This window comes from Spinacia oleracea, chromosome 3 (genome assembly GCF_020520425.1).
Source record: "Spinacia oleracea cultivar Varoflay chromosome 3, BTI_SOV_V1, whole genome shotgun sequence".
In the NCBI taxonomy this organism is placed as follows: Eukaryota; Viridiplantae; Streptophyta; class Magnoliopsida; order Caryophyllales; family Amaranthaceae; genus Spinacia; species Spinacia oleracea.
This window is the reverse complement of record NC_079489.1, coordinates 41,973,888-41,999,150: the sequence shown is the minus strand read 5'-3', so window position 1 is coordinate 41,999,150 and position 25,263 is coordinate 41,973,888. Positions and strand designations below refer to the sequence as shown.

The 25,263-nt window shown below is 37.0% G+C and overlaps 1 protein-coding gene across 3 annotated transcripts; it reads left to right on the top strand.

The window, feature by feature from the left end:
• The first annotated feature begins 202 nt into the window (after positions 1-202).
• On the top strand, positions 203-8,616 carry LOC110785250 (F-box/FBD/LRR-repeat protein At1g13570). 3 transcript variants are annotated; one of them, XM_056840211.1, is made up of 5 exons: positions 203-366; positions 1,163-1,237; positions 6,757-7,602; positions 7,727-7,882; positions 8,163-8,616. In XM_056840211.1, the coding sequence occupies exons 2-5, from the start codon at positions 1,235-1,237 to the stop codon at positions 8,448-8,450; spliced, it is 1,293 nt and encodes a 430-aa protein (XP_056696189.1). In that variant the 5' UTR covers positions 203-366; positions 1,163-1,234; the 3' UTR covers positions 8,451-8,616. The 3 variants fall into 3 exon arrangements, with proteins under 3 accessions (XP_056696189.1, XP_056696190.1, XP_056696191.1); XM_056840212.1 differs by having other exon boundaries at positions 1,163-1,309; XM_056840213.1 differs by lacking the exon at positions 1,163-1,237 and having other exon boundaries at positions 204-366.
• Positions 8,617-25,263: the final 16,647 nt, after the last annotated feature.

The window sequence follows — 25,263 nt, the reverse complement described above, 5'->3', positions numbered from 1 at the left end:
TTCGTATTTAAGAGTATAAGGTAAAGTGCGTATAGAGAGACACAATTTAATTATCATGAAATTTAAATCTCAATCAACAGGTATAAAATTAAGGGCATAAATCTAGTAAGTTTATAAAAGAAAAAATTCTCCCAGATAACAAACATTGTGAAACACCGTAAAAGAATACATAATAAATAAAAAGGAACGGAGGGAGTATTTGACACTATACCGTCGCCTCTTTTTCCGTTTTTCTTTTGCTTCTGTTTCGAGCATTTGTGAGAGCTGTCGACATGCGAAACACGATATCCTTAAACAACGACGTCATTTTCTCGTGATTAGGAAAAATCTCTGTGCGGTTCTGTCATCCTTCCCTTCAATTTCAAGGTAATTTCTTTTGATTTTTTATCGGTCTTTTGAGTTATAAACTTGAATGCTACTTCAATTTGAGGGAGATTTGTTTGTTCTCTGCGTCTTTTACGATTGAATTTGACTCAATTTGTTAGGTTTTAGTGTCAAATTTCAATCTTGATTGATTTTGCGCACCAACTGTTCGATGAAATGTCTGTGATTTGAGTTTTACAATGTAAGACTCGACGAATTGTTACGCGAAATACCCACCTGAATTTTACTGATAATTTGATACTATTTGTTCTGAAATTTGGTTTGTTCGCATAATTTGATTTGGGAAATTAGATTGATATGCTGTTAGTTTTATTGAATTGGTTGATTTCTCTTCCTTCTGCCTGGAATTTTACTACAGTAATGGTGTAACTTAAACAATACAATTTCGACAGCTATCGGAGATAAAATCTTGGTTCATGTACCCCACCACACTGATTAATGTTCGGAGCCTCTGATATTGTTGTTGTATTTTGTATTGAAAACTAAAGAACATGAAATTCCACTTACGTGTGTAATAAATGAAACTGGTAATTTGATGATTGCAAGACGTTTTATTAAATGAAAGGAGTAGTTTTGATGCTTTACTTATCCGACTTCCTTTTAATGAATGCATGTTGTTTAAAAGTTCAATAGTACTTCCGAATTTTTTTGAGTCTTTTTGGTTTCTTGTTGTTTAAAAGTGAAGCTATCCTAAGCCGCCCGAGCCTTCATTTTATATTTTTGGATGGAAACCTTCCGCGCCTCTTATGTTTTTCATGAATTACTAATTTTTTTTCAGAATAAAAAAATGCTGAATTTGCTTCGCTTTGGATCCATGCTGCACTAGAAATAGGGATCAGTTAGCCTTGAAATGGTAAGGGATCATCAAGAAATACTCGGCTTGCTTAGAATATTTCATTGGGTGATCGCTTAACTCAATAATATGGTAACCTTTAGCTTCTTATCAGTGTCAGCTTACAGTTTTTAAATTTATTTTTATTGAATTACTTTCATATGAAAAAGTATTGTCTCTTGTTATATTTTAATTATGCTGTGTTTGGTTTTATATTGTAGCTAATAATATTAAATTTTGGATGATAAACCAAAGTTTTTCTAATATATGAAGCATAGTAGTTGGATTTGACTTGCAATGTTAAAGGCACGCTATCCTGTAAATATCACAAAGTAGAAGTTTTTCGTTGTTTGTTAACCAGAACCCTTCAGAAATTCTTTTACTCCGATCCGGGTATGGAATTAAAATTTGCCAACCCTAGATCCGTGGCTGGTCAGTGGTCCGTCAGACACGGCGGGTTAAAAGGGAGGGAGAAGCAATTGATGATTTGTCAACCCTAGATCTGTTAATTAGAAGTAAAATTCACCTTCAATATATCCACAAAAAGAAAATAGTAAGGGTAGATGCACATCATTACATCATTTGGTGTTAGAAAAGAGTAAACCCAACAAGAAAATAGAACGGATAAATGTAAAATGCCGCGGTTTCGAGGATTTCTTAAATTTCTGGGTCAAGATATACTCAAGTCTTGGTTATGTGTTTGTCTTAAGACTTGACCAAAAAGATAGCTAAACGCTCAACAATTTATTTTTATTAACTCAACTCTGAAAAATAATGCTATGAGCCTATGACCACTCTTTGTATAGGGTTTTTCTACTAACAAAAACCCTAGAAGCAATAAAACTCTTAAAACGATAATAGTCCTGCTAAAGTATAGTATGAAAGTTAAATTCTAGTTTGTCAGACAAATTAAGCGCATCTCACTGTTAAACCGACAACAAGCTTCATTATCTCATTAATTCAATGCTCTAATTAATGGTTTGTGTCAATTCCACTTATGAAATGCTCTTCCTTTCTTTCCCAGACACCTCAGTTGTGTCAATGCCCAAACCAATCAGCTTCATTAAATACCACACACTGAATTAAGCTGCCCAAATTGCGAGACACGTGATAGTTGATGTCAAATAAAGAGAGCTTCACCAGACATGAACTTTGCACAAGGAAAACTGATTGTTTCATTTGATATGATGATATCAACGCATCGAAATTCCATATGGAATCATCATCATCCATAAGATATGTTAGCATGTTGCTGCATCATCAGATTCTGAGCATGCTGCCAATGTAGCATTTGATACCAATATATAAAACAAATCCAGTCCAATATGGTAATTGCAGATTAAGTCATTAAGGTGCAACCCCAAAAAACTCAGCCCACTGTTTGAATGGATCAACTAAATAATAAATTAATTATTTTGATTCTCCTTTTTATCCTATTATCAATAAGGACATTTAAACTGTGTGACTTGTCAAAAAAAAAAAAAAAAAAGACATTTAAACTGTGGATTATCATTGGTATTTTTTTTCTTTTTTTCTTTTTCTTTTCTGTGATCACGTACGTAGTTCATACTTGCTGTCAAGAAGATGCCCAAACTTCTTAGTGTTGAGTCAACCCATGACTCTAATAGACATTTTTGTCAACACCTAACACACCTTTTGAATCTCTTCCCTTGGTATCATATGCAGCTGTGATGGACAAGTTATCTTATAAGGTAGCGTTTTCCACAACCTGATTTTAAATTATCTTATCTTATTGGCCCTAAACGTATCTTATCATATTTGAACTTACCAGCTATTATCTTATCCTTATTCAACTTGTTTGCCCGTATCTTATCTTATATTATTAACCCTGAATTTATTGGATCTTATTGGACTTTATTGGATCTTATTGGACTTTATTGGACATTAGCGTACCTTATGAGACCATTTTAGGACTTATAAAATGTAACCTTTGAGATGTAACCTTTGAACTTATTAACCCTTGTATTACCTTACCCGAACCTAAACCTTATTTATCTCATATGAACTTATTAACCCTTTTATAAGAGAACATAAGCCTTCCGAGCTTGGTCTTTTCTTTTTTTATTTGATTAGGAAAGGAAACTAGGTAGTTCGTACACAAGACGCACTAACCTAAGACATCCAAGAGGATGAAATACAAGATAACAAGCTCATGAGAAAACTTAATCCCAAACCTTTAAAATACTCACAATTAGAGTACTATGCTTAAGAATAGTGTTTATGAGTCACAAAATGGTGAAATTCACTATTACTAAGATTTTTTTTCATTCCTTCCCTTTTGATGCTCTATGTTGCTTGTTTAAACAACCTAGGTTCAAGCCTTGTTAATTACATATTTTCCCAATTTCTTTTCTTTGTTTCACTTTCTCCTTTTCTGATTTAATTTACGGACTAATTTCAATATTTTGGGGGACCGCGCGCGTTAGCGCGGGGTTCAACAACTAGTATAGAAAAAAGAGCACAATGAACACCAGTAATAGCTCCGCTGCTGCAACTCATGAGTCACACCATCTTCTCAGGTCCAGCTGAAGAAACTTCATGTAACCCTTCATGAGGGACAAGACAAACTGCACCATAAGTTAATACATTCTGCGATCAACTCGATGAAACCACAAATATCCGAAGCCAAGAAAACGTATATCCTGAAACTAATTACTTAGTCAAATTAAAAAATGCTAAACTACGCTAACTACGGAGTATAACAAGAGAGGAAAACAAACTAAGAAAACCAGTATAAGAAGAAACAAGAAACAAAGAAATTTGTTCCCCTCAAATAAAAAGAAAAAAAAAGAAATTAGTTACAAATATGATTACAAACAAATTTATAATTCCATCGAAAAACAAGTCTGATGGACCCTAACTTGCCAATGGAAAGATAAGTTTGGTAAATGGAGAATCAAAATTCGTAGGACTAGAATGACAGACACTAAACAAACCCAAATCTGAAAGCAGATATCTACGCTCTGGGTGGATGACAACAGAAGCTTACACAAGGAGGTCTAAGTAACCATGGACAGCAGCCAAAAGCATTGTTGGTTGGGCTTTAGCCTGGTGGTTGACATAGTGTCCGGCTGGGGACAGGAATCAAGGTCGAGGATGAGAACTTCAAGAAGCCGGATAGGTTCTTTAAGTAAATAATATCCTTGCCGGTTGGCTTAATTAGATAAAGGAAATCCTTAATTTAAAGAAAATTTGAGAAAGAAATTAGCACTTGGCTAAATCTAGTTTCTTTGATAGTGGCGGTTGAGAAGGAGTTTTTCTTAGGGTTTACTTTTCATGAGAAGATGCTCTTTTTCTGAGAGAGAAGCAAAGCCCTTTCTCTAGAGGTGCACAACTGTTTGATAGTCTTCTGAGCTTGGTGACATCTTGTCCTTGAGGTCTATTTTCAAGAAGCCGAATTTGGTGTGGTCATGTGTCAAATCTATAGCTTGAAATAACAAGCATGCATTCCTCCATTGAATAAAAAAAAAATCTCTCTTATCCAACTGATTATACATTTATAACCAATTCAACGTCAATTAGGACAGAAAAATTAACTGAAAGTTGTTCTTCTGCCAATTGCCAACAGCTCCGTGTGGGCGATCTTAAGAGTTTAAGGGCAAGTAAAACTTTCCATCTGTGCCTTCCTAATTTCCTGTGGCAATAATCCTAACCGAGTTATGCTTGAATTAGGAGTTGGAAGCAGGTTCTGATTCACGCCAACATATGAGGACTTGCTTGCTTTGTGTTTTTCCATGCAAAATTAGTAGATTTCTCCGTCCAAAGCCTCCCGAACTGAATCAGTAAACATTAATCGCAAATTTTGCAGCAAAAATATACCAATATTTAACCCAATATAACAGTATTAAAACCACAAATGTAAACTGGAGTTAATTTCAAAATAATGAACTAAGGGCTCGTTTGATATTGATCAATTTCTGTTTCAAGTTTTTAGAAAACTGAAAACAGGTTTTTTCTTTGGTTTTATGTTTCTTGAAAACTAGCATAAAAAACACTTTTTTTTATGGGGATGCAGAACTCATTACTGCTTACTGTTGTATAAGTCTGCAATCTAAAACCTTGTGAACCTGCGATTTAGAAGAATAACTACATTTTCTTTAAAGCTGAGCCAAAAGTACAGTTCCAGACTTCCAGAGACGCATAGAAACCGCAATTAAAGGGATTAAAAAAAATCCCTGGCCTCTTTTAACCCAAAACAAAAAAAGCTTGGCCTCAATTTCCCACTTCTATGCGTTCCTTCTTCTTTGTCTTCAAAATTTTAACTCCATGGCTCCGTATCAAATCTCACTAAATAACCCTAAAATATTGTATTTCACGTCAAACAGAGTAGAATATTTGTGATACCATGAATTTTCCATGACATAAGCTCCAATCTCAGATCAAAAAAGAAATCGAAGATCTAAATGGTTAGTTTAAATTTGGGAGTTTTTTAATATTGGTGTCAGTGTGTCTAAGGATTTCAAGTTGAACTGCGGGTGTCATGTGGTTGATGTTGGAGAAAAGTAATCTTGAAAGAAATTCATGCCCAGACAATTGTTGGAGATTAACAGATTATGAGCAAAACCATTTGAAATTGAAACAAACATGAAGTTTTCAGGTTGCAGGTGTTTCAGCCATCATTGGAGGGCTTTTACTCTTTTAGAGGAGGGAGAAAGTGACCAGAAGAGAGAAAGGTAGGGAAAGTAGATTTAGAAAGAAAGAGGTCGGGCGAAAAAAAAGTAACATATTTTCCTAAAACCGAATATATGAAACCACTTATAGTGGTTTATACTCATTCTTTTAGTTTTGTCAAAATAGGCGAGAATTGTTTTGTTAAGCGTTTTTATTGAACAACTTCATCCCTTTTTTTTTAGGAAATAACGGAAAATAGCAAAACCTAAAGGTGCCTTAAAAATGGTTGTTTGAACTTTGAACTGTTACTATATTTTATTAGACTGAGTCTTCACCTAATAAATCACTTTGACTGCTGGTGAATGCTCATGATACCATATCATTCATGCAGTTTTCTCGCTACTTCTTTGTTGATTATGCAACCAATGATATCTGTAAAATTCTTTTGAAAATATCTCAATTATAGGATCGTTAGTATATGGACTGTTTTAATATAGCTGTATTTGTACAGATATTTAAGTTAACACAGCTATATGAATTAATGATATGAAGTTCTTACCAAAGAATCAACCACTGTCCTGTAATATATGCCGTTGTACTGATTTTTTCCCTCAAGGCTCAAACTCTTATCATTCAACCTGGTATAACAGATAAATTATCGGTGTAAATGCATGCGATTATACAGAATGTATGACAGTGGAGGAACGCATTCAGAAATGAACAGATTGAACAATTGGTATCTTAGGTGTCAGTTTGTGCTTTTATTGTCAGGTCTCTGTTTGTGCTAGAGGATGGATCATGTCTCTAGTTTGTCTATGATTTTGTTTGTAGAACTACTATCATTATTATCTGCTTAATTATGTTTGTACTTTTGGGCATTTTCATGAGTATTGTTCCAACCATATCAGAGAGCCAGACAACCACCCAAGGCACTGTATAGTATGCATGATGAATCAGACAGACTAAGTAACTTACCAGCCCATGTTATTGATGGGATTCTGTCATGCTTGTCCATTAGAGATGCAGTTAGGACTAGTATTTTATCGAACGATTGGAGGTACAAATGGGCTACTCTTCCACACCTCGTATTCGACAAAGATTGCTCCTCAACCGCATCTGATGAGCAAGTTGTAGATAAAAGAAAAATTGTGAATATTATTGATCATGTTTTTGTACTTCACTTTGGGTCAATACACAAGTTCAAGCTATCCCATAAAGATCTTATAGCTGTTACTGATATTGACCGATGGGTTCTTCGTGTATCTAGAAGCTCTGTGGAAGAATTTGTACTTGAAATTTGGAAGGGTCAAAGGTATCGTATGCCTTCTTGTCTATATTTTTGTAAGCATTTGATTCATTTGGAGCTGTTCAACTGCGTGTTAAACCTACCACCAGCTTTCAAAGGGTTTCTGAACTTGAAGAGCCTTGATCTTCAGCATGTTACTATGACAGCAGACGCCTTCGAGAATCTGATTGCTTGGTGTCCCTTGCTAGAGAGGTTGACGTTGATGAACTTTGATGGTTTCTCCAATCTTAAGATCCATGCTCCCAATCTTCAGTTTTTTGACATTGGAGGTGAATTTGAAGCAGTAAGTTTTGAAAATACCAGTTTGTTGTCTGTAGTTTCAATTGGTTTGTACGTCGCTGCTGGAGCTGAATTTACTGGAAGACTAAGTGGTGCGTGCAACATGTTGAAGTTCTTTGCCCGCCTTCCTTGCATACAAAGGCTTGAGGTCCAAAGTTACTTCTTACAGGTATGTATCAGAACCCCTTTCAGATTTTAATTTTATCTTTTTGAATCTTTCTTATACTATGATGTAATTACTTGCTGCTGTTTAAAAGAGATATTAACTGTTTTGTGGATTTGAGATCTTACAGTATCTAACTCTTGGCAACGTGCCAAGTAGACTGCCTGTTCCATGTCTTGAACTGGACTATCTCTCCATGCGTATCAACTACCGTGATATCAAGGAAAATAAGGCAGCTCTTTGCCTATTCAAAAGTTCTCCAAATTTGTGTGAACTTGAGATGCTGGTAAGTTTTTGAATTTAATTTTTTTTAAATAGAAAGACTAATTTAAGAACATTTTCTTTAGGGTACATAATAGCAAGAGTATCTTATCAGTTGTTAATCTCGTTATATTGGATTGCTACGAGTGTAATGACCATGTTTGTTAGTAGAATAAATAGTCACTGTTTTCAGGTTTTAAACATTCAAACTTGGTTCTTCTGAGCTATTTTCATATGATGTGGCTTGTTTGTGATCAGGATATCATTCGTGATTGCAATATGATTTAATGTTTTGACTTTTGCAGGCTCGGCCGGAGGATGATATTCCTATTGCAGCAACAGGATCGAGCTTTTGGGAGGAGAAAATTTATGTAGAAGGTATTTTTAACCAGCTTCGAGTAGTTAGAGTGTTGGACTTCTTTGGGAAAAAATCAGAGCTAGACTTTGTGAAGTTTCTCCTTGCAAATTCACCTGTGCTTGAGAAGTTGACTGTTAAATCGGCTTCTTCTGATGGAGGACTTGAATTGCTTAAAGAGTTGCTGCGATTCAGGCGAGCTTCTGTACAGGCAGAAGTAATTTATATGGACACATAGCTTTAGAAAGTTTCATGTACATACTTCTGTAACTAGTATGCAACATTTGCTCTAAATTGGATCATTTGAATTGAGGACCTCATTTAGAATATCATTGATATTATTACTAAGTTAATCTCATAAAATATAGGTGGTCAATTACTTAAATAAGCATCTGTTTTCTGCATCGAAAGATTTTAGGTTGTGTTTGGTAACTTGGATTTTATTTGAAATCCTGGAATTTGAATCTGGCAATTGAAATGCTAAAATTGAATTCCAAATTAAGTGTTTGGAAACATTAATAATTTCAAAGCTAGGATTTAAATACACCCTACGTTTGTGAAGTAGATATACTCCGTAATTCAATTCTAAAAATAAAAAAGTCCAACTGCTATTTTCATCTTCAATAGATTGTTGCATAACAAATAATTAATGTCCAACAACTTATTCTATTTCTCTCTCTTCAAAATTGTGTTTGATATGTCCTCTTAATCTAATCAGCAATCGCTTTTGTCAAGTGGATGAACATTCCTCTCTATTCAATTTCCATGTAAATTGGAAATCTTTAATCATTTTGTTCAATGTAAAGTTCAATTGATCCACGTCTCCGACCGCTTCAGTAACCAATCAACCACCGTGAGCCATCTGATGTGGATCAATGATTCAATGCTGCAATTGAAGACATGGAATGCCCACCTGGCCTCGCAGAGATGGTAGCAACCGAGGTGGATTCGATCGGATTAGATATGCAGCTACAGAGTAATAGGGGTGGTCGTCGCTTGTGAGGATTGAGGTGATGGTTACGATTAATTACGAAGGTTCGTTAAGGCGGTTGAGGCAGTGACTAGTGCTCGAAGAGAGAGAGAGGGAGTTTGGGAGAGGAGAGAGAAAATGAAATGCGAGGATTGATAATTGATGGAGGTTGAGATGAGAGAACCAATCATGTTCTAATGACAGCTAAGGGTCGATTTGGTGGGGGAGGAGAGAGAGAAAAAAAGCAGTAAATGAATTTCAAATGCCAACATTTCCATGTAGGGCTTGAATTTGGGTCAAATCTAAATTCTTTTATTTCCTAAACTGTGTCAATTCCATTATTTCAAATGAAATGATGGTTTCCAAACAGGCTATTAGGTAATTTTTGCCCTAGTGTTCCATGATTGAATTATTTTTTACACAGTATAAGCTTTGATTTATAAATCCATAACAACAACCAACATTAAGTATACTGCTAGAGAACTCATTTATGACCGTTAGATGTTGCAAAATCTATTAGCTGCCATTCTTATGTTAGTAGTTACTCCCTTTGTTTTGAAATAACGGGGACGGTTCCCTTAAATGGGTGTTTAGAAATAATACGGGCATTAAATATTGTGATTTATTCTATTTTTGGTAGATGACTCATCGTATTTAATGCGTTCACACTATTCTTGTTCCCACTTTACTTACAACATTCCATTCAATATTTGTATTATCTTTTTACTTATAACTTTCCACCCAACCTACTTTTTAATTCTTTTTTTCTTACACCACTCCGCCCCACTTAATGTTTTTTATTATTTTTCTTACAACATTTCACTTTTCTCATACGTGTTTATCAGTTTGCAATCATTTATCTTGGTTGTTGTGAAATGTGTAAGTGTACCTATTATTTCGAAACGGGGGGAATACATAATTGTAATTATTTGAAATTTCAGTATTTGACTTTCATAAACTGTGTTTTTTATTAAAAAAAAAAGGGTTCATAAACGAACCTATTTTTTTTGGTTCTTTGATGAAATTAATTTTTTCTTTGTTGTATGTATCAAAAAATCATTATATTCATCGATGAACTTACTTTATCCATTGTATGAACAAGACATGAATTATGTTTATTGATGGACTTTGGCACTATTCTTTTGAGTCGAACTGAACTGAAACTGAATTGACATGACCTGAACTGAACTTAACTGGTATGAACTTAACTTAACTGAACTGAACAAAATATTACTAATCGAATTGAAATAAATAATTAACAATAAATAATACGAAGTAAATAATAAATAATAATAATAAGCAAATAATACGAAGTAAATAAAAAATAAAAAAATAAAAAATTTATTTTAATAATTAATAACTAATAATGATTAAATAATAAGTAATAAATAATAATTATTAACTAATAGTCTATAATTAATCACTAAATAATAATTGATGTGGCCTAAACTATAGACTGCCACATGGCTTTATTAGGATGACCCAATAAGGAAGCCAGAGGTCCGCCGCCATGAATACCTCGACTCCATACAGAATCCATATCCACATCCAGAACAAAGGCCCATCACTTAGGCCCATAGGCCCATCTGATTGGTAGAGTCCCTAGTCAAATCATGTCCAAAAGTCCAAAGCTTGCAGGCAAGCCTGTGAGGGGGTCGAAAAAGCGCGAGGCTAATGCGTGACCTCGTCTCTCGTGGGCGTGACGTTGTCAGATCAAGTGTAATTGGATTTCCTGTGAGTTTACACCCAATCGACTAGTAATATACGAGTCGCCATTCAGTTTTTAACGACAATGAGAAAAACTGAAAAAACCCGGTTATCGTGACATAAAGGGAGTGCAATTATGTTCGACCACGACGTCCATAGGTTCCCTTGTGATCCCTGGTGTGGGGATCGCTCAACGTACACCCGTAGGGCAGAGATTGAGAGTTCGGGGGACTGTAACTACCGAGAGGAGTGCTCATCGATAACTCCAGAGGCAGGTTATCCTTACTAGCTCAGCATAAATAATTGAAGGGACATGCGTTAAACTATTAAACTATTCTGAATTGATTTTAGCAATATGCAACACATAACACTAAATCGATCGTGATTATCTTATTTAGATTGATTTAAGGTACCTAGCATGATAATTCAATTGTCCAAGGTATTATCTTATTAGGCGTGATCGATCAATCAAGTTAATAGTTTGACAATTTTATAAAAGGGAAAAGCGATTAAATCATATGAGGGACACATTACAACGCACCCTTGAGAGGTGCGTTACAGTTCTCAGAAAACTAACCACTTGGCTTTGCTATTTCTCCTTTTATTTAACGAATCTCGGGTTTCTAAGCAATGTTCCAGTATTTAGGCTTAATTCATCAGCTACAAGGGGCAGGACGCGTTCTGTTCGACTTTTGGGTCGATTGCGACAGAATGCCGGATCAATTTCGCAGCGTGAGGCTAGGCTTAAGGCTAGAGTCAATACTCAGGTTATGGAATTGTGTGTTGTGTTCACGTCGGTTTTGAGGCTGTATTTACAGGGAAAGATTTTGTGGAAAGATAGATTTTTAGAATACGAATCCAAAAAGAATTCGGAGACGACACAGTCCCAGGCATTTTCAGCGCCCAGGGCTGGGCGCCGAAAATTTCGGCGCCCAGATCCAGGCGTTGAAAATGGGATCTGGGCCGAGTTTTTTTGTCAGATTTGAACTCTTAGAACGCGGAGCTTTTGAGACTTATCCGAGTCTTTTAGTGCGTATTAACTTTATGACGGAATGCGTCTGGGCCCGTTACGAACTCTAGGTTCGTTAGAATTTTAATTAATACGTGACTCTTACTTTCGAATTATACCAGGAATAGAATTCCTTTTGCAAATTCTATCTCTTTTAGGGTTTATGTTGGAGTGCAACACCTAATTCTGACAGGTTTCTATCTTTTATAACTTTGCCACTTTTAACAACTACCTCTTACGGCAGCTACTATCTTTAGCAGGTTTCCATAAATAGCAGTTTTGGCTGAAATGAAAAGGGTGATTGAGATTCTTTATTTTATAGGAGATGCGTTGCCAAGTGGAGATTTATGTTCTCATCATCGAACATTCCCTTTCGGGAATGGGGAAAAAAGTAGGTGTCTATAGTTAGCCCCCACTTTGACTGAGTCTCGAGATGAGACGATGGTCAAAGTATTAGACGGAGTGCGTCATACAAGCCATGGTGTATGTGACCTGTTTTGCGAGGGTCTCACGAGCCCCCGAGTGTTAACATTTGACTTAAGGGTCATCACTTGAAGTGTTAACACATTCCTCACGTGTCATTGGAATTTGTTAACTGATAGTATAGAACCTCCCTCACTTTGTCATTGGAAGTATCTAAGATGTTTTCGAAATCAAAGCTATAAAGTGTAACTAGGCCTGGCCAAGCCCAATCACGAGGTAAAATGTTTTTTTAAAGATTCTCATTTCCAGGGTTAACTAAACGAGAAAACCCCCTTGTTTTTATAGGACGTAAAACGAAGGAAAATCCAGCACATCGCTCTTTTTTGGAAAAGCGGAAAACCAATCCTTTGATTTTTGGAAAAGGGAAACCATTCTTTGATTTTTGGAAAAAGATAAACCATCCTTTGATTTTTGGAAAAAGATAAACCATCTTTTGATTTTTGGAAAAAGATAAACCATCCTTTGATTTTTGGAAAAAGATAAACCATCTTTTGATTTTTGGAAAAAGATAAACCATCCTTTGATTTTTGGAAAAGGATAAACCGGGGAAAGTTATCGCTGCAACAACTAAGGACCTGCGTGGTTAGTGGCGTAGACCCCGCCGGCTGAAGATGGCGAGCCTGTCCGCTGAGGGTGGACGCCCCGTCCGATAAAAGTGGACGAATCTGTTTTGATGTTTTGAAAATGAGGACCTGCGTGGTTAGTGACGCAGACCCCGTCCGCTGAAGGTGGGCGAGCCCTGTCCGCTAAGGGTGGACGCCCCGCCCGCTGGAGGTGAGCGAACCTGGATTCGTCTTTTCGATTTGGGACCCGCGCGGTTCGTGGCGCGATCTTTCCCGATCGAGGTGGGCAAGTCCCTATTTCATTTGTTCTTGGGATTTCTTTTGAGAATTTCTTTTTTATTCATTCTTGTAAGATCGAATTCTTTCGAGGGATGCTTGGATTTAGTTGCAACCTGAATGTGGGTTGGCAACGCGCTTAGACGGACCATTGTCTTGCGGTCATCGTCTTTCATGGTTTTGAGCTAGCCTTTACGGTTCAATTTTGCCACTACCTGGGTCCTTGATTAGGGGACTATGTATAAGTATCAACGGCGACCTTTGTCTTGAGGTCGTAATCTGGTTTTATCTTTTGAGATTATCCAAACACGGGACTTCGTACAACATAGTCTGGGAATGTTGTTTTAACTTCGCATACTCTCTTTTGAAATGTTTATTTTCTTTCGAGCCCCCAAGAATTTGTGCTTGACGTTCATTTCTTGTCAAAGAGGTTCCTTGGGGATACGCGTTTTGTAATATTCTTGATCGTGTTTGGGATCGTGCTCGTAAGTGCGAGCGATCTTTGTAGTGGTATGCTACTTTGATGAAATCGTGGAGTGCGACTCCATTTTTCGGGCGACAAAGTTTGCTCCATTTTTCAATAATTAATACATCGAGCTTATTTTGGCCCGGATTGATCTTTTGACAAATAAACACTTTTTAATTTGAGAAACCAACGACTCGATTTTGTTTTTGTGTTTCGAAGAATGACCTTGATTTTTTTTTATATTGCCTTAAAAAATGTACACATATTTTTTCCTTGAGATGAGTCTAAGTTTCGACAAGTTTTAACATTTGTTTTCACTATTCGGGCTCTAAAGGTGCTTTGGGCTTGATCTTGATCACAACAGGGCCTCGTACGATTTTAAGTCCTTTCCTGCTCCGCGTTTTGAAGGGTCCGGGTCTTGGACTAGATTTCCGGCGCCCCTGGCAAGGCGTTAATAATTTCGGCGCCCAGCCTTGGGCGCTGGAAATTCTATTTCGACAGTTTTCTTTTCTTAATTCCGGATTTCTTAACACGTTTTCGAATGGGATCAGGATGTCACTTGATGCTTTCGTGTATATATAGGGGTCAGGTACGTCTTTCTTTTTCACCACTCTCTATCTTCCTTTCTCTCACAATTGCAAAGCTTTTACTCTTTCCTATTTTTGCCATGTCGATTCCTCCTTTCTCCCTCCAACGAGTTGTTAGGCGTTGGCTAAGAGCCCGTAATCCCACAGAAAAGGCTTTGTTGAAAGGATACCACTTAGAGGCATTCTTAGGCTTACAACAAATTAATATTGATTATAACTTTCTGTATGCGGCCCTAGACTTTTGGGATTCTGATCACCATGTTTTTGTTTTTCGGGGCAGTGAAGTATGCCCTCTGCCAGATGAGTTTGCTGCGATCCTTGGTTATCCTACCAATGCTACTCCTGCTACCCCTGGCACTGTTGAAGAGGGTAAAACAACCATAGGGGCTTTCCTAGGACTAGATGCTAACATGCTTGCTGAGATCGTTGTGGGTGATAAGGTTAATTTGGCAAAGCATGTGAAACACCATTTTAGACCTAGTAAGAATATGACCGAACAGAAATTGAATATTCGAGCATTGGTATTCTGCTTGTTGAACCACTATTTACTGTCGAATAATAATGGCGAGTTTGGTGACATAAGGTTGCTCCCCTTGATCAGCCAGATGGAGAGTTGTTATTCCATTATGCCGTTGGTTGTTGCCGAGACCTTGCTGAGTGCGGATGAGTTAAAGAAGGATGCCAAGTCTAAAATTTTTAAGGGGAGCCCCCTATTGCTGCAGGTAATCGATCGTTTGTTTGCGCACATATATTTATTTTTTTTATTTTTTGTTTGCCCCTGCCTGGAGCTGATTTTCAGCGCCCAGGGTTGGGCGTCGTATATTCTGGCGCCTGGTCCTGGGTGTTGAAAGTGCGTCCCAGGCGTTATTATTTTTCTGATCGTACCCGTTTTTTTGCAGATTTGGCTCATGGAACGACTCAGGCTTTTAGAAACTCCCGCCGATCCTAAACGTTATCGCCCTATAGCCTTGGGTAACCGAAAGTATTTTCACCAAGGCCAGAACGAGGCCGAGTGGGCCTCCTATTTTACTCATGGCATATGCTCTATTAAGTGGGTGGTACCATGGTGGGGTTTGACTAATATGACGGGGGGTTCCGAGGCATTAGTTTATGTTTCTTTGTTGGGGTTATCTCGGCCCATTTACATCTTTCCTTACCGAGTCATGCGACAGTACGGCTTAAGGCAGACTATCCCGTTTTCCGATACGGTACCACCTAAAGTAGCGGTCTTTTCCGAAGCGCGGGTTCAAGCGTGGCTAAGTATTATGGTGGCCTCCCGCGTTGGACCTGTTAGGTTATGATTCATATGACAAAAACATAAATCATGCGGAAAAACCATAAAGCCAGGAAAGCATATTATTTACACATAATCATTTAGCATAGTTTAGATGCATACATTTTGTTGCGTGCCCTCCCTAGCTGCGCCCGAACCGAACAAGAACAAGTCTTTAGGACTCCAAGTGTGGTCCCTCCGTAGATAGTCCACAGCACGTCCGGATCCGCCTTAAGCTTGACCAACTAGGATCGCCCTTAAGGTACTTAGGATTTTCGGCTATTGTAGGCAATTGTATGACTGAATTTTTGCTCTCAAAAATCACTTTGAATACTTGAATCCTGTATATACAAATAATGACCCTAGGCCCTTATTTATAGAGGTATGGAAAAGGAATTGTAATCCTACTAGGATGTAGATTTGTTAATTAGAACTTTATTAGGATTCTAAATAACAAAGCAAATCTAATAGGATTAGGATTTTAATCTTCGCACGAATCCTAATAGGATTAGGATTTCCCGCACACGCATCGTACAAGCCGTGCATCCGCGCAGGCCTTGCGGCCCACGACAAGCGCACTGCCCATGCGCGGTGCTGCGCGCGCGCGCGCCCTTGGCTGGGCCTGGCCTTGCGCTGGGCCTGGTCGAGGCGTGCGTTGCTACGTGCGGCTCGCTGGGCGATGGCCTGGCTTCGTGCTGGGCCTTCGTCTAGCGGGCCTCGTCCGATGCTAATTCGTACGATACGCTTCCGATTAAATTCCCGATTCCGGAATTCATTTCCGATACGAACAACATTTAATATTTCCGATTCCGGAATTAATTTCCGTTTCGAACAAATATTTAATATTTCCGTTTCGGGAATTATTTTCCGATTCCGATAATATTTCCGATTCTGACAATATTTCCGTTTCCGGCAATATTTCCGATTCCGGCAATATTTCCATTTCCGATAATATTTTCCGATACGTACCATGTTTCCGTTTCCGGCAACATCTACGACTTGGATAATATTTATATTTCCGATACGATCCATATTTCCGTTTCCGGCAATATCATCGTTTCCGGAGTATTCATTTCTTGCCTGTGACGATCTCAGCTCCCACTGAAACCAAGATCCGTCGATTCCGAATATCCATAGATGGAGTATTTAATGCCATTAAATACTTGATCCGTTTACGTACTATTTGTGTGACCCTACGGGTTCAGTCAAGAGTAAGCTGTGGATTAATATCATTAATTCCACTTGAACTGAAGCGGCCTCTAGCTAGGCATTCAGCTCACTTGATCTCACTGAATTATTAACTTGTTAATTAATACTGAACCGCATTTATTAGACTTAACATAGAATGCAACTTGGACCAAGGGCACTATTTCCTTCAGTCTCCCACTTGTCCTTAGGGACAAGTGTGCATTTCCTAATTCCTTTGTCGCTCGATGCTTGCTCTTGAACATAAGGTAAGAGTTTGTCATCCTTATTATGTCCAGAGGTGTTCCTCGGTTTCAGAGTTCAACTGATCAAATAAACAGATAGTCATAGCCGGCGCCTATGATTCATCCGAGCACGGCCATGCATTTCACAGTTTCTAACTCTCCGAGTGGCCTTGTACAACTTTTAAGCATCTCATCCCGATTTATGGGAGGACAATCCCAATCTTGCGATCTTGAGATTAGACTTCGTTTGATAGGTGATTACCTGAGCGTTGCCTTTATAGCCTCCTTTTACGGTGCGACGGTTGGTCAACGTCAAAGCAACCAGTTCTCAAACAAGTAATCTCAAATCACTCAGGTATTGAGGATTTAGTGTCTAATAATTTTAATGAAATTTACTTATGACAGATTTTCATCTCTTACAGTAAAGTTTCATAGGTCTTGTCCGATACTAGTCTTCCTAAAGTAAGTATCTATGCAAATGATTATGACATTGCCATGTCCACATAGTTCAAGAAACAGAACTACTAGTCATCTTGCATTCTAATCGTCTAACGTTTTCTATGCGTCCAATTTTATAGAAAACTCCGACTAGGGACCATTTTCAACCTTTGACATTCAAGTTCACTTGATAGACATTTCTTAGTCACAGGACTGGTCCTGACAGTCTATCTTGAATATATCGTCAAATTGAAGGGACATTTAATACTAAACCAAGATTAAATGGAATATGAAAATACATTTCATATATGATAAATGTTCAACCCCATTGTTTTACAACCATGGGCCTCAAACCCATCTTTAAAACAGTTCATGGAATTCAAAGCTATGCTTGATTTCCAGTGCTACAACGTGAGTGTTGCTTCTCACTTGTTGCATAGGTTTAGTTATCACGCTTTGCCAATCTTAACATCCTTTTCATCGAATGTTCTTCGAGATATGATGATAAGAACTTTTGAGTATGTTTATTTTGTGATCTAGTCTTTCTTGCTACATTAGTGGTTCTACGCATTTTGCAATGAAGAACCATTAAGTCAACAGACATGTGATCTTACCAAGTTCAATGAAGAACTCATATAAACAACTCTATTTTATTGCTTCTTAGGCAATAATTACTTTTACTTCAACTGTATAGGTTGCTAGTGATTCTTTGTTTGGATCTACTTATCCAAGCAGTTCACAGATATGTGGAAGACTCTCCAACTATATCTTAGAACATAGAGATTATTATTTTAATTTCCCACGCAACAACTCATGGTCTTCAATCCATGTTGCCATTTCAAAACACGATGCTCTTTAGCTCGTCCTTGTCAATGGTTAACTCCAAAGGGTCTTGCTTGATCCTTTGCCAGTGTTTATGCGTGTAGCATCAATATTTAGCATATCTTTATTTCCTTGAATAAAGAACTATTCCTATGTACCTTTTCAAGTACCATAAGTATTCTTGATCTCAATCTAGTTGATCTTCACTTAGATCAATAGAGATTGGTATATGTTCGTCATGCCTAAAGTCATACGATACGTTTTTGGCGATCCTCATATTATATCATACATGATAAATTCTTTTGCAGAATAATTCCCAATTGAATTCTATTCATATAACTTTAGCTTATCTAGTTTCAGTAGATACTAAATCCAGCTAAATTCTTTGACATATAATATAGGTTTAAGAATCTTATTTAGATCCTTTGATGTTTAACTTAGTAAATGCTTATACATAGTTCAAACATCCTTTACTTAGATTTATTCACATGGGTCGAATATCTCCAATGGAGTCTTTCGTGTTTGATTTAGTAAATGCCATTACTTAATCCAAAACATTAATATAAGATCTTTGTAAATAGATCTTAATACCCAGTATGTACTAAGTTTCGCCTTGGTCCATCATTGATGAATAATTTCAAATCTAAGTCATTAGCATTTGAATGTTATTTTAAATAGAGAGATATGTGTGTGATACACACAGGACCAATCAAGTTTTTATGTACTCCCACTAAACTTCTTATATATCTATAAGAATCATGTACATTTTATGAAACTAAAATACTTATTAGTTTCACTAAAATACAATTTCAATTCCCAATTGCTTGCTTAAATCTATACTTAGATTTCATAAGCTAACATTCATTTCAAGCATTATTTGGATCCACAAATCCTATGACATACCATGTACATAGTTTCTTCCAACATTTGACTGAGGAATACGTTTTGTCATCCAGTTGTCATATGTACCAATATGCAATCATTGCTTGAATTATAGACTTGAGCATTACGATTATGCATGAGGTTTCAACACAATCCATGCCATGAATTTGCTTGTAACCTTTAGCAACTAATTTAGCTTTGTGTGTGAACACAATTCCATGTTTGATGGTTTAAAACAAACTTGCAACCAATAGGTGTGAAACTATTCTTGCAAATCAACAAAATTTCAATTTTGTCATCAAAACATTGGTTATGTTTTATGGCCTTTAACCATCTAAAACATTTGAGTCTATATATAGCCTCTAACCATTTTAGGGAATCTGGGTTTCTTCATAGCTTTCTTACAGGTCACAAACTCATTAATCTACATGATAATGGTTTGACTGCAAGTTGTAGGTTTCTTCACTATCTAATGGAAGAATCGCATAGCTTCAATGACCTGAACTCCATGTTTCTTCACTATCTAATAGAAGAATCTCATAGTTTCAGTGACTTGAACTCTATGCCTACTTGGGTATAGAACATCAAACAATAGAATATCAATAGCCATTTGAAAGTCCTTTGAATATTCTGTTCTCCTTGAAGCACTTGTAAAGTGTTCTAAGAGATGTCTATTCTTTAAAAGCCACTTCTAAAGTCCTTAAAGAATACGTGTTCGGATTTTCTAAAGATCTTCGAAAAGCCTCCGGATTGTCCGTTTATGTTTGTTGTTCGCCTCGAAGACTTCCGAGGTCTATTTTCTCCCACTTGTCATTTTGGAAACGAATCTCCAAAAGGACATTATTTCGAGCAAACAAACATTATGTTCTCAAAAATTCGTGGTAGAAACAATACCCTTGTGTCTCATTTGAATAAATCAAATGAAACATATATCTATACTTGGGCCTTAGTTTGTCGAATGACAAACACTAAGCTCCCACTGAGTTTTGCAACTCTCTAGATATATTTTATGAAAAGTTATTCTGAAATTTCTTTTCAATAGCTTTGACGAATTTGGTTTAGTTTGGTGGTAGTTGAGCATTTTGTTTTAGAAATTATAGGAAAAGTCTTTATGATTCATCATTGATCGAATCAAGTATTAATTGACTTCGATCATTCCAACGTAGATATGCCATATCTTATGGACCTAGATTGTGAAATTACAACACACAATCATTGATGATCATATTTGGTCTCAAGTAATAATCAACATGATCTAACCTAGATCTTTATGATTTCTTGCCAAGTGGATTTTATACTTCTGAATCTTTGAACTAGCCAAACAGATTCAACTTATATCACATTTGAGTAAATAAACCTATATTCACTCAAATCCATGTGAAATAATAAAGTCATAAAATCTTTCTTTAGCTTTGAACTCTATTGTCTAGGCGTTTTAACAATAGTTCATATCTTTTGTTACTTTCAACAAGTAAGACTAGCTTGTCTTGAATGATCTAGAAATCAATCAACTTTCAAAAGTCCATCAAAATAGAGCTTATGAATGTTAACTTGTTGATATGGTCTAAGCAACAATGCCAAAGATTAGTAGAACTCAAATCAAGGGGTTGATTTGAACCTAGTAAAGTTCTTATTTAAAGAGTTGTTTGTTTTAATCAAGCATATTGACTCATCCCGTAAATGACCATTTCATTCAAATAAACAAACAAACAAGCATTGTTTTTGTTCTTCTGAATGTGAGTCTTTCTGTGTTTGAAAACAGAAATTTAGGTATGCTGATTGTGGAACAAAATAGCCATTAAGTTCCAGCCTTTGAAAGGACTAAAAACAAACTAGATGACCCTACAACTAATGTAGCATTGCCATGCTTCATTTCCCACTTGTAGGCCATTAGTGTAGCCTAGCTTCTATTGTTTGAGTTATTTACCGAAGTAAGAACCTCAAGCGGTATATGATACCAAGGAAGTTTGATTGCTAGGTCACTTTTCTTTAAACATAAACTTACAGGTAGAAACGGAATTGTAAATTCCTTTCATTTGTTCCTTTGTTTTCCTATTTCTTGTACCCTTTCTTATAGTCTTAAGAATTGAATTCTTTAGTGTTGACTTTTATACTTTGTTAGATATGTCCAATGTCACTCCAACAAGGTTCTTAATTACCATTTTAATTTATGTTGAATATTTTGTTTCAACTAGATGATCCTACCAGAAGCTTCTAAAGTTCTCTAAGTATCGATCTATTCGAATGTCTAGGGACTAGACTCATTCGAGAATTAAATGGAAAAAAGATTTTAGGTTGTTAACCATTGGTAAAGCTGAGCGTTTAAACTCAATGCTTTATGATCTCAAAACTACATTGTATTTTGAATTCACAAGCACCAATTGGTTCGCCATTCGACTTTGATACTCGAAAACAACCATAAAAGTCGCTAAAAGAAACGTACATTTTAAATTGCTCATTTTCTCTCATTTCCGTGAATCGTTCTTGGATTCACTACCAATCGAGGAAATTTACTGTTACCTTTCTAAAAGGATTTACTGCAGTGCAAGATATTTAATTATAAACAATAATTAAAACATACATTGAACCATGCAAAGTCTAAACATTTATCATGAGTAATAACTTGAAAATTAAAGCAATCATGCAATTTCAACAAGTTATTAGCATTTTATTCGAATTTATTGTTCCGGCAGGTGTGAATAAAATGATTCCAAAATCCTAAAATCATTGAAGAACTAAGCACAGTTTGTCGACTTAATCCTAAAACATCTTAGGTAAGCAAAAGCCTTTTGCTAACAGTCTAGAAACTATTCTTGGTTGATAGGCACGTCTAAGAACTTATTAGGTAAACCTATCGATTTTGCCACGACATAAAAGGACTCCTTACTTATATCGTTGAGTTTCACCAAAACTAACATGTACTCACAATTATTTGTGTACCTTGCCCCTTTAGGACCAATAAGTAACACCTCGCTGAGCGAAAACTATTACTAGATTGATGTAAAGGATATCCAAGCAAGTGTATATTTTAGCATGGCACCTTTTAACTCAATTTTTAAGTTTGGAACTTAAGGCTCTTACTATGTTGGTTAGATTTTAAGTGAACTAAAATCCTTAATCATGCAACATAATCAAGCTTTGATCTCATGCATTTTAAGACATATTTAAAAGCAATAAATAACTTAAAACATGCATAAGATAAATGTGATCTAGTATGGCCCGACTTCATCTTGAAGCTTTAACTTCAAAGTCCGTCTTGAAAATCTCCGTGGGAGGCACCATTTTCTTCAAATAGGATAAGCTATAATTAAAACTAATTACAACTATTTGATGGTACGCAGACCATATTTGAATTGAAAAACAACTTTGGCACTTTAGACCAATTACATTCAAATTAATGGTACGCAGACCATATTTTCTATCCTATTTGGGCCATACTAGTCACTTCATAACCCGCAAAACAGTACATATACAATATATACCATTCACCCATTTATTAACATGAATGGCCCACATAGCTGGTTAGTAAAACACATTATGCATCACATAAACATTTGCAGCAATTAATCAAGGGCACCAATAATCTACCAATTATTCAGTCCTTATTAATTCTAATCAAGTTGTTTTAACCTTAAGGATTTGTAGACCTAATCAAGAGTTTATGACTAAAAAGGGCCCCCACTTAAACCAATAAATTCATATGCTTTACTAATTTTAAACATAAAAATGTATTTCTAGTCTAACCGGAAACATACAAATTTAATTAAAATTTAAAGCTCATATAAATTTATAATTGAATCCAAAAAGTTTAATTTAATTTCAGTCGTATTTAAATTAATTCATGATTTTAATTTTAGTAAAATAATTAGAATAAATAAAATTTATTATAATTACAATATTCAAAATTAAAATCCAAGAAAATAATTTAAATTATTAATTTTAAAATTAATTAAAATTACGTAAACTGAAAATTTCAAAACGATCTTATCGCAACGCAACAATCCCACGCAACGCACGCCCATGGGCCACACGCACACAGCCATCGCTAGCCATGTGCGCGCAGCCCATGCGCTGCGTCGCATCGCTGCTGCTCACCATCGCAAGGCATCAATCGAACACGCGAGCTGGTGCTCGCTGCGCGCGCCAGCGCTCGATGCACGCGAGCCATCGCTCGCTGCGCTCGCTCGCCAGCGCTCGATCCATCCGAGCCATCGCTCGCTGCGCGCCTGCCTTTCCCGCACGCGAGCTTGCGCTCATCGCACGAGGCAGCAGTATGCGAGCTGGCGCTCGCTGCGCGCGAGCCATCGACGCTGTGCGTAGCGCTCGTGGCACGCGAGCTTGCGCTCGCTGCGCGCGAGGCTCCGCATGCTTGCGCGAGGCAGTGCGCGCTGTGGCGCAGCACGCTTGCTGCCCATACGCGACTGCTCGTGCCTTGCTCTCGCCCCTGCCCACACGCCCATTGCTCACAGCCCACGACACAAGGCAGGGCTGCTGCCTTGTGCTCGTGCACCATGCCCTTGCTCGCTGCATTCGTACCGCATGGGCGACGAGCTCCCTTGCTCGTCGTCGCATGCCCGCACTATACAACACCCCTTAAGGGTAACACGTAGCGTCCATTGCTTTGTGCGTGCAAGTTATATGAGCGAGTCGCATAAAAATTAAAAATTTATATTCAAAATTAATGACAAATTAATAAATAATATTAATTTCATAATTTTAGGGCGAAAAAATCGAAAATTTATTATTTAATTGATTTCCGATTAACATGGATTCAAGTCTAGGTCATAAAAATTTTAAAATTTAACATAAATTTACAATTTTTATGGTGGTTTTTAATCATAGGTATCTAATTAAATTATAACTAATTATGAAAATCAAATTAATTCTAAATTATTCCAATTTTCAACAAATTAATCATAATTACAAATTATATTGCATAATTAACAAGGCTAGGCATTCAAACTTGTTAAACATATACAGTAGGTCAATCAAAAATTCAAGATTTATCAACAAGAATCACAAATATTTAATTTAACATCTTAAATTTACGAAATTTTACATTCGAAAAATTAAAACCTCCAAAAAGTCATAGTTAGGCTTCGAATTTGAGAATTCTGGGTTCGGCCGAATAACACTCTTTTTGTCAAAATTTTAGAATGCCTTTTACATGCGGAATTGACACAAAAATCACTCGATTTGGATGAGTAACGAAGAAACTGCCGAAAAACTGCGTACGTATAATTAAATAAACGCAATTTGCAATTAATTAACAATTACGAAAATTAATCACCCCTTTTAATTCTTGCAAATTTGTAATATTTAACCATGTTCATGCAATTTAGATTATGAAAATAATAAGAGGCTCGTGATACCACTGTTAGGTTATGATTCATATGACAAAAACATAAATCATGCGGAAAAACCATAAAGCCAGGAAAGCATATTATTTACACATAATCATTTAGCATAGTTTAGATGCATACACTTTGTTGCGTGCCCTCCCTAGCTGCGCCCGAACCGAACAAGAACAAGTCTTTAGGACTCCAAGTGTCGTCCCTCCGTAGATAGTCCACAGCACGTCCGGATCCGCCTTAAGCTTGACCAACTAGGATCGCCCTTAAGGTACTTAGAATTTTCGGCTATTGTAGGCAATTGTATGACTGAATTTTTGCTCTCAAAAATCACTTTGAATACTTGAATCCTGTATATACAAATAATGACCCTAGGCCCTTATTTATAGAGGTATGGAAAAGGAATTGTAATCCTACTAGGATGTGGATTTGTTAATTAGAACTTTATTAGGACTCTAAATAACAAAGCAAATCTAATAGGATTAGGATTTTAATATTCGCACGAATCCTAATAGGATTAGGATTTCCCGCACACGCATCGTACAAGCCGTGCACCCGCGCAGGCCTTGCGGCCCACGACAAGCGCACAGCCCATGCGCGGTGCTGCGCGCGCGCGCGCGCCCTTGGCTGGGCCTGGCCTTGCGCTGGGCCTGGTCGAGGCGTGCGTTGCTGCGTGCGGCTCGCTGGGCGATGGCCTGGCTTCGTGCTGGGCCTTCGTCTAGCGGGCCTCGTCCGATGCTAATTCGTACGATACGCTTCCGATTAAATTCCCGATTCCGGAATTCATTTCCGAT

What these genes read in the sequence shown, in the direction of transcription:
- LOC110785250 (XM_056840211.1), top strand. An exon ending in TCCAAAGTTACTTCTTACAG is followed by an intron (nt 7,603 to 7,726) that starts GTATGTATCAGA and finishes GAGATCTTACAG; the next exon opens with TATCTAACTCTTGGCAACGT. An exon ending in TGTGTGAACTTGAGATGCTG is followed by an intron (nt 7,883 to 8,162) that starts GTAAGTTTTTGA and finishes TGACTTTTGCAG; the next exon opens with GCTCGGCCGGAGGATGATAT.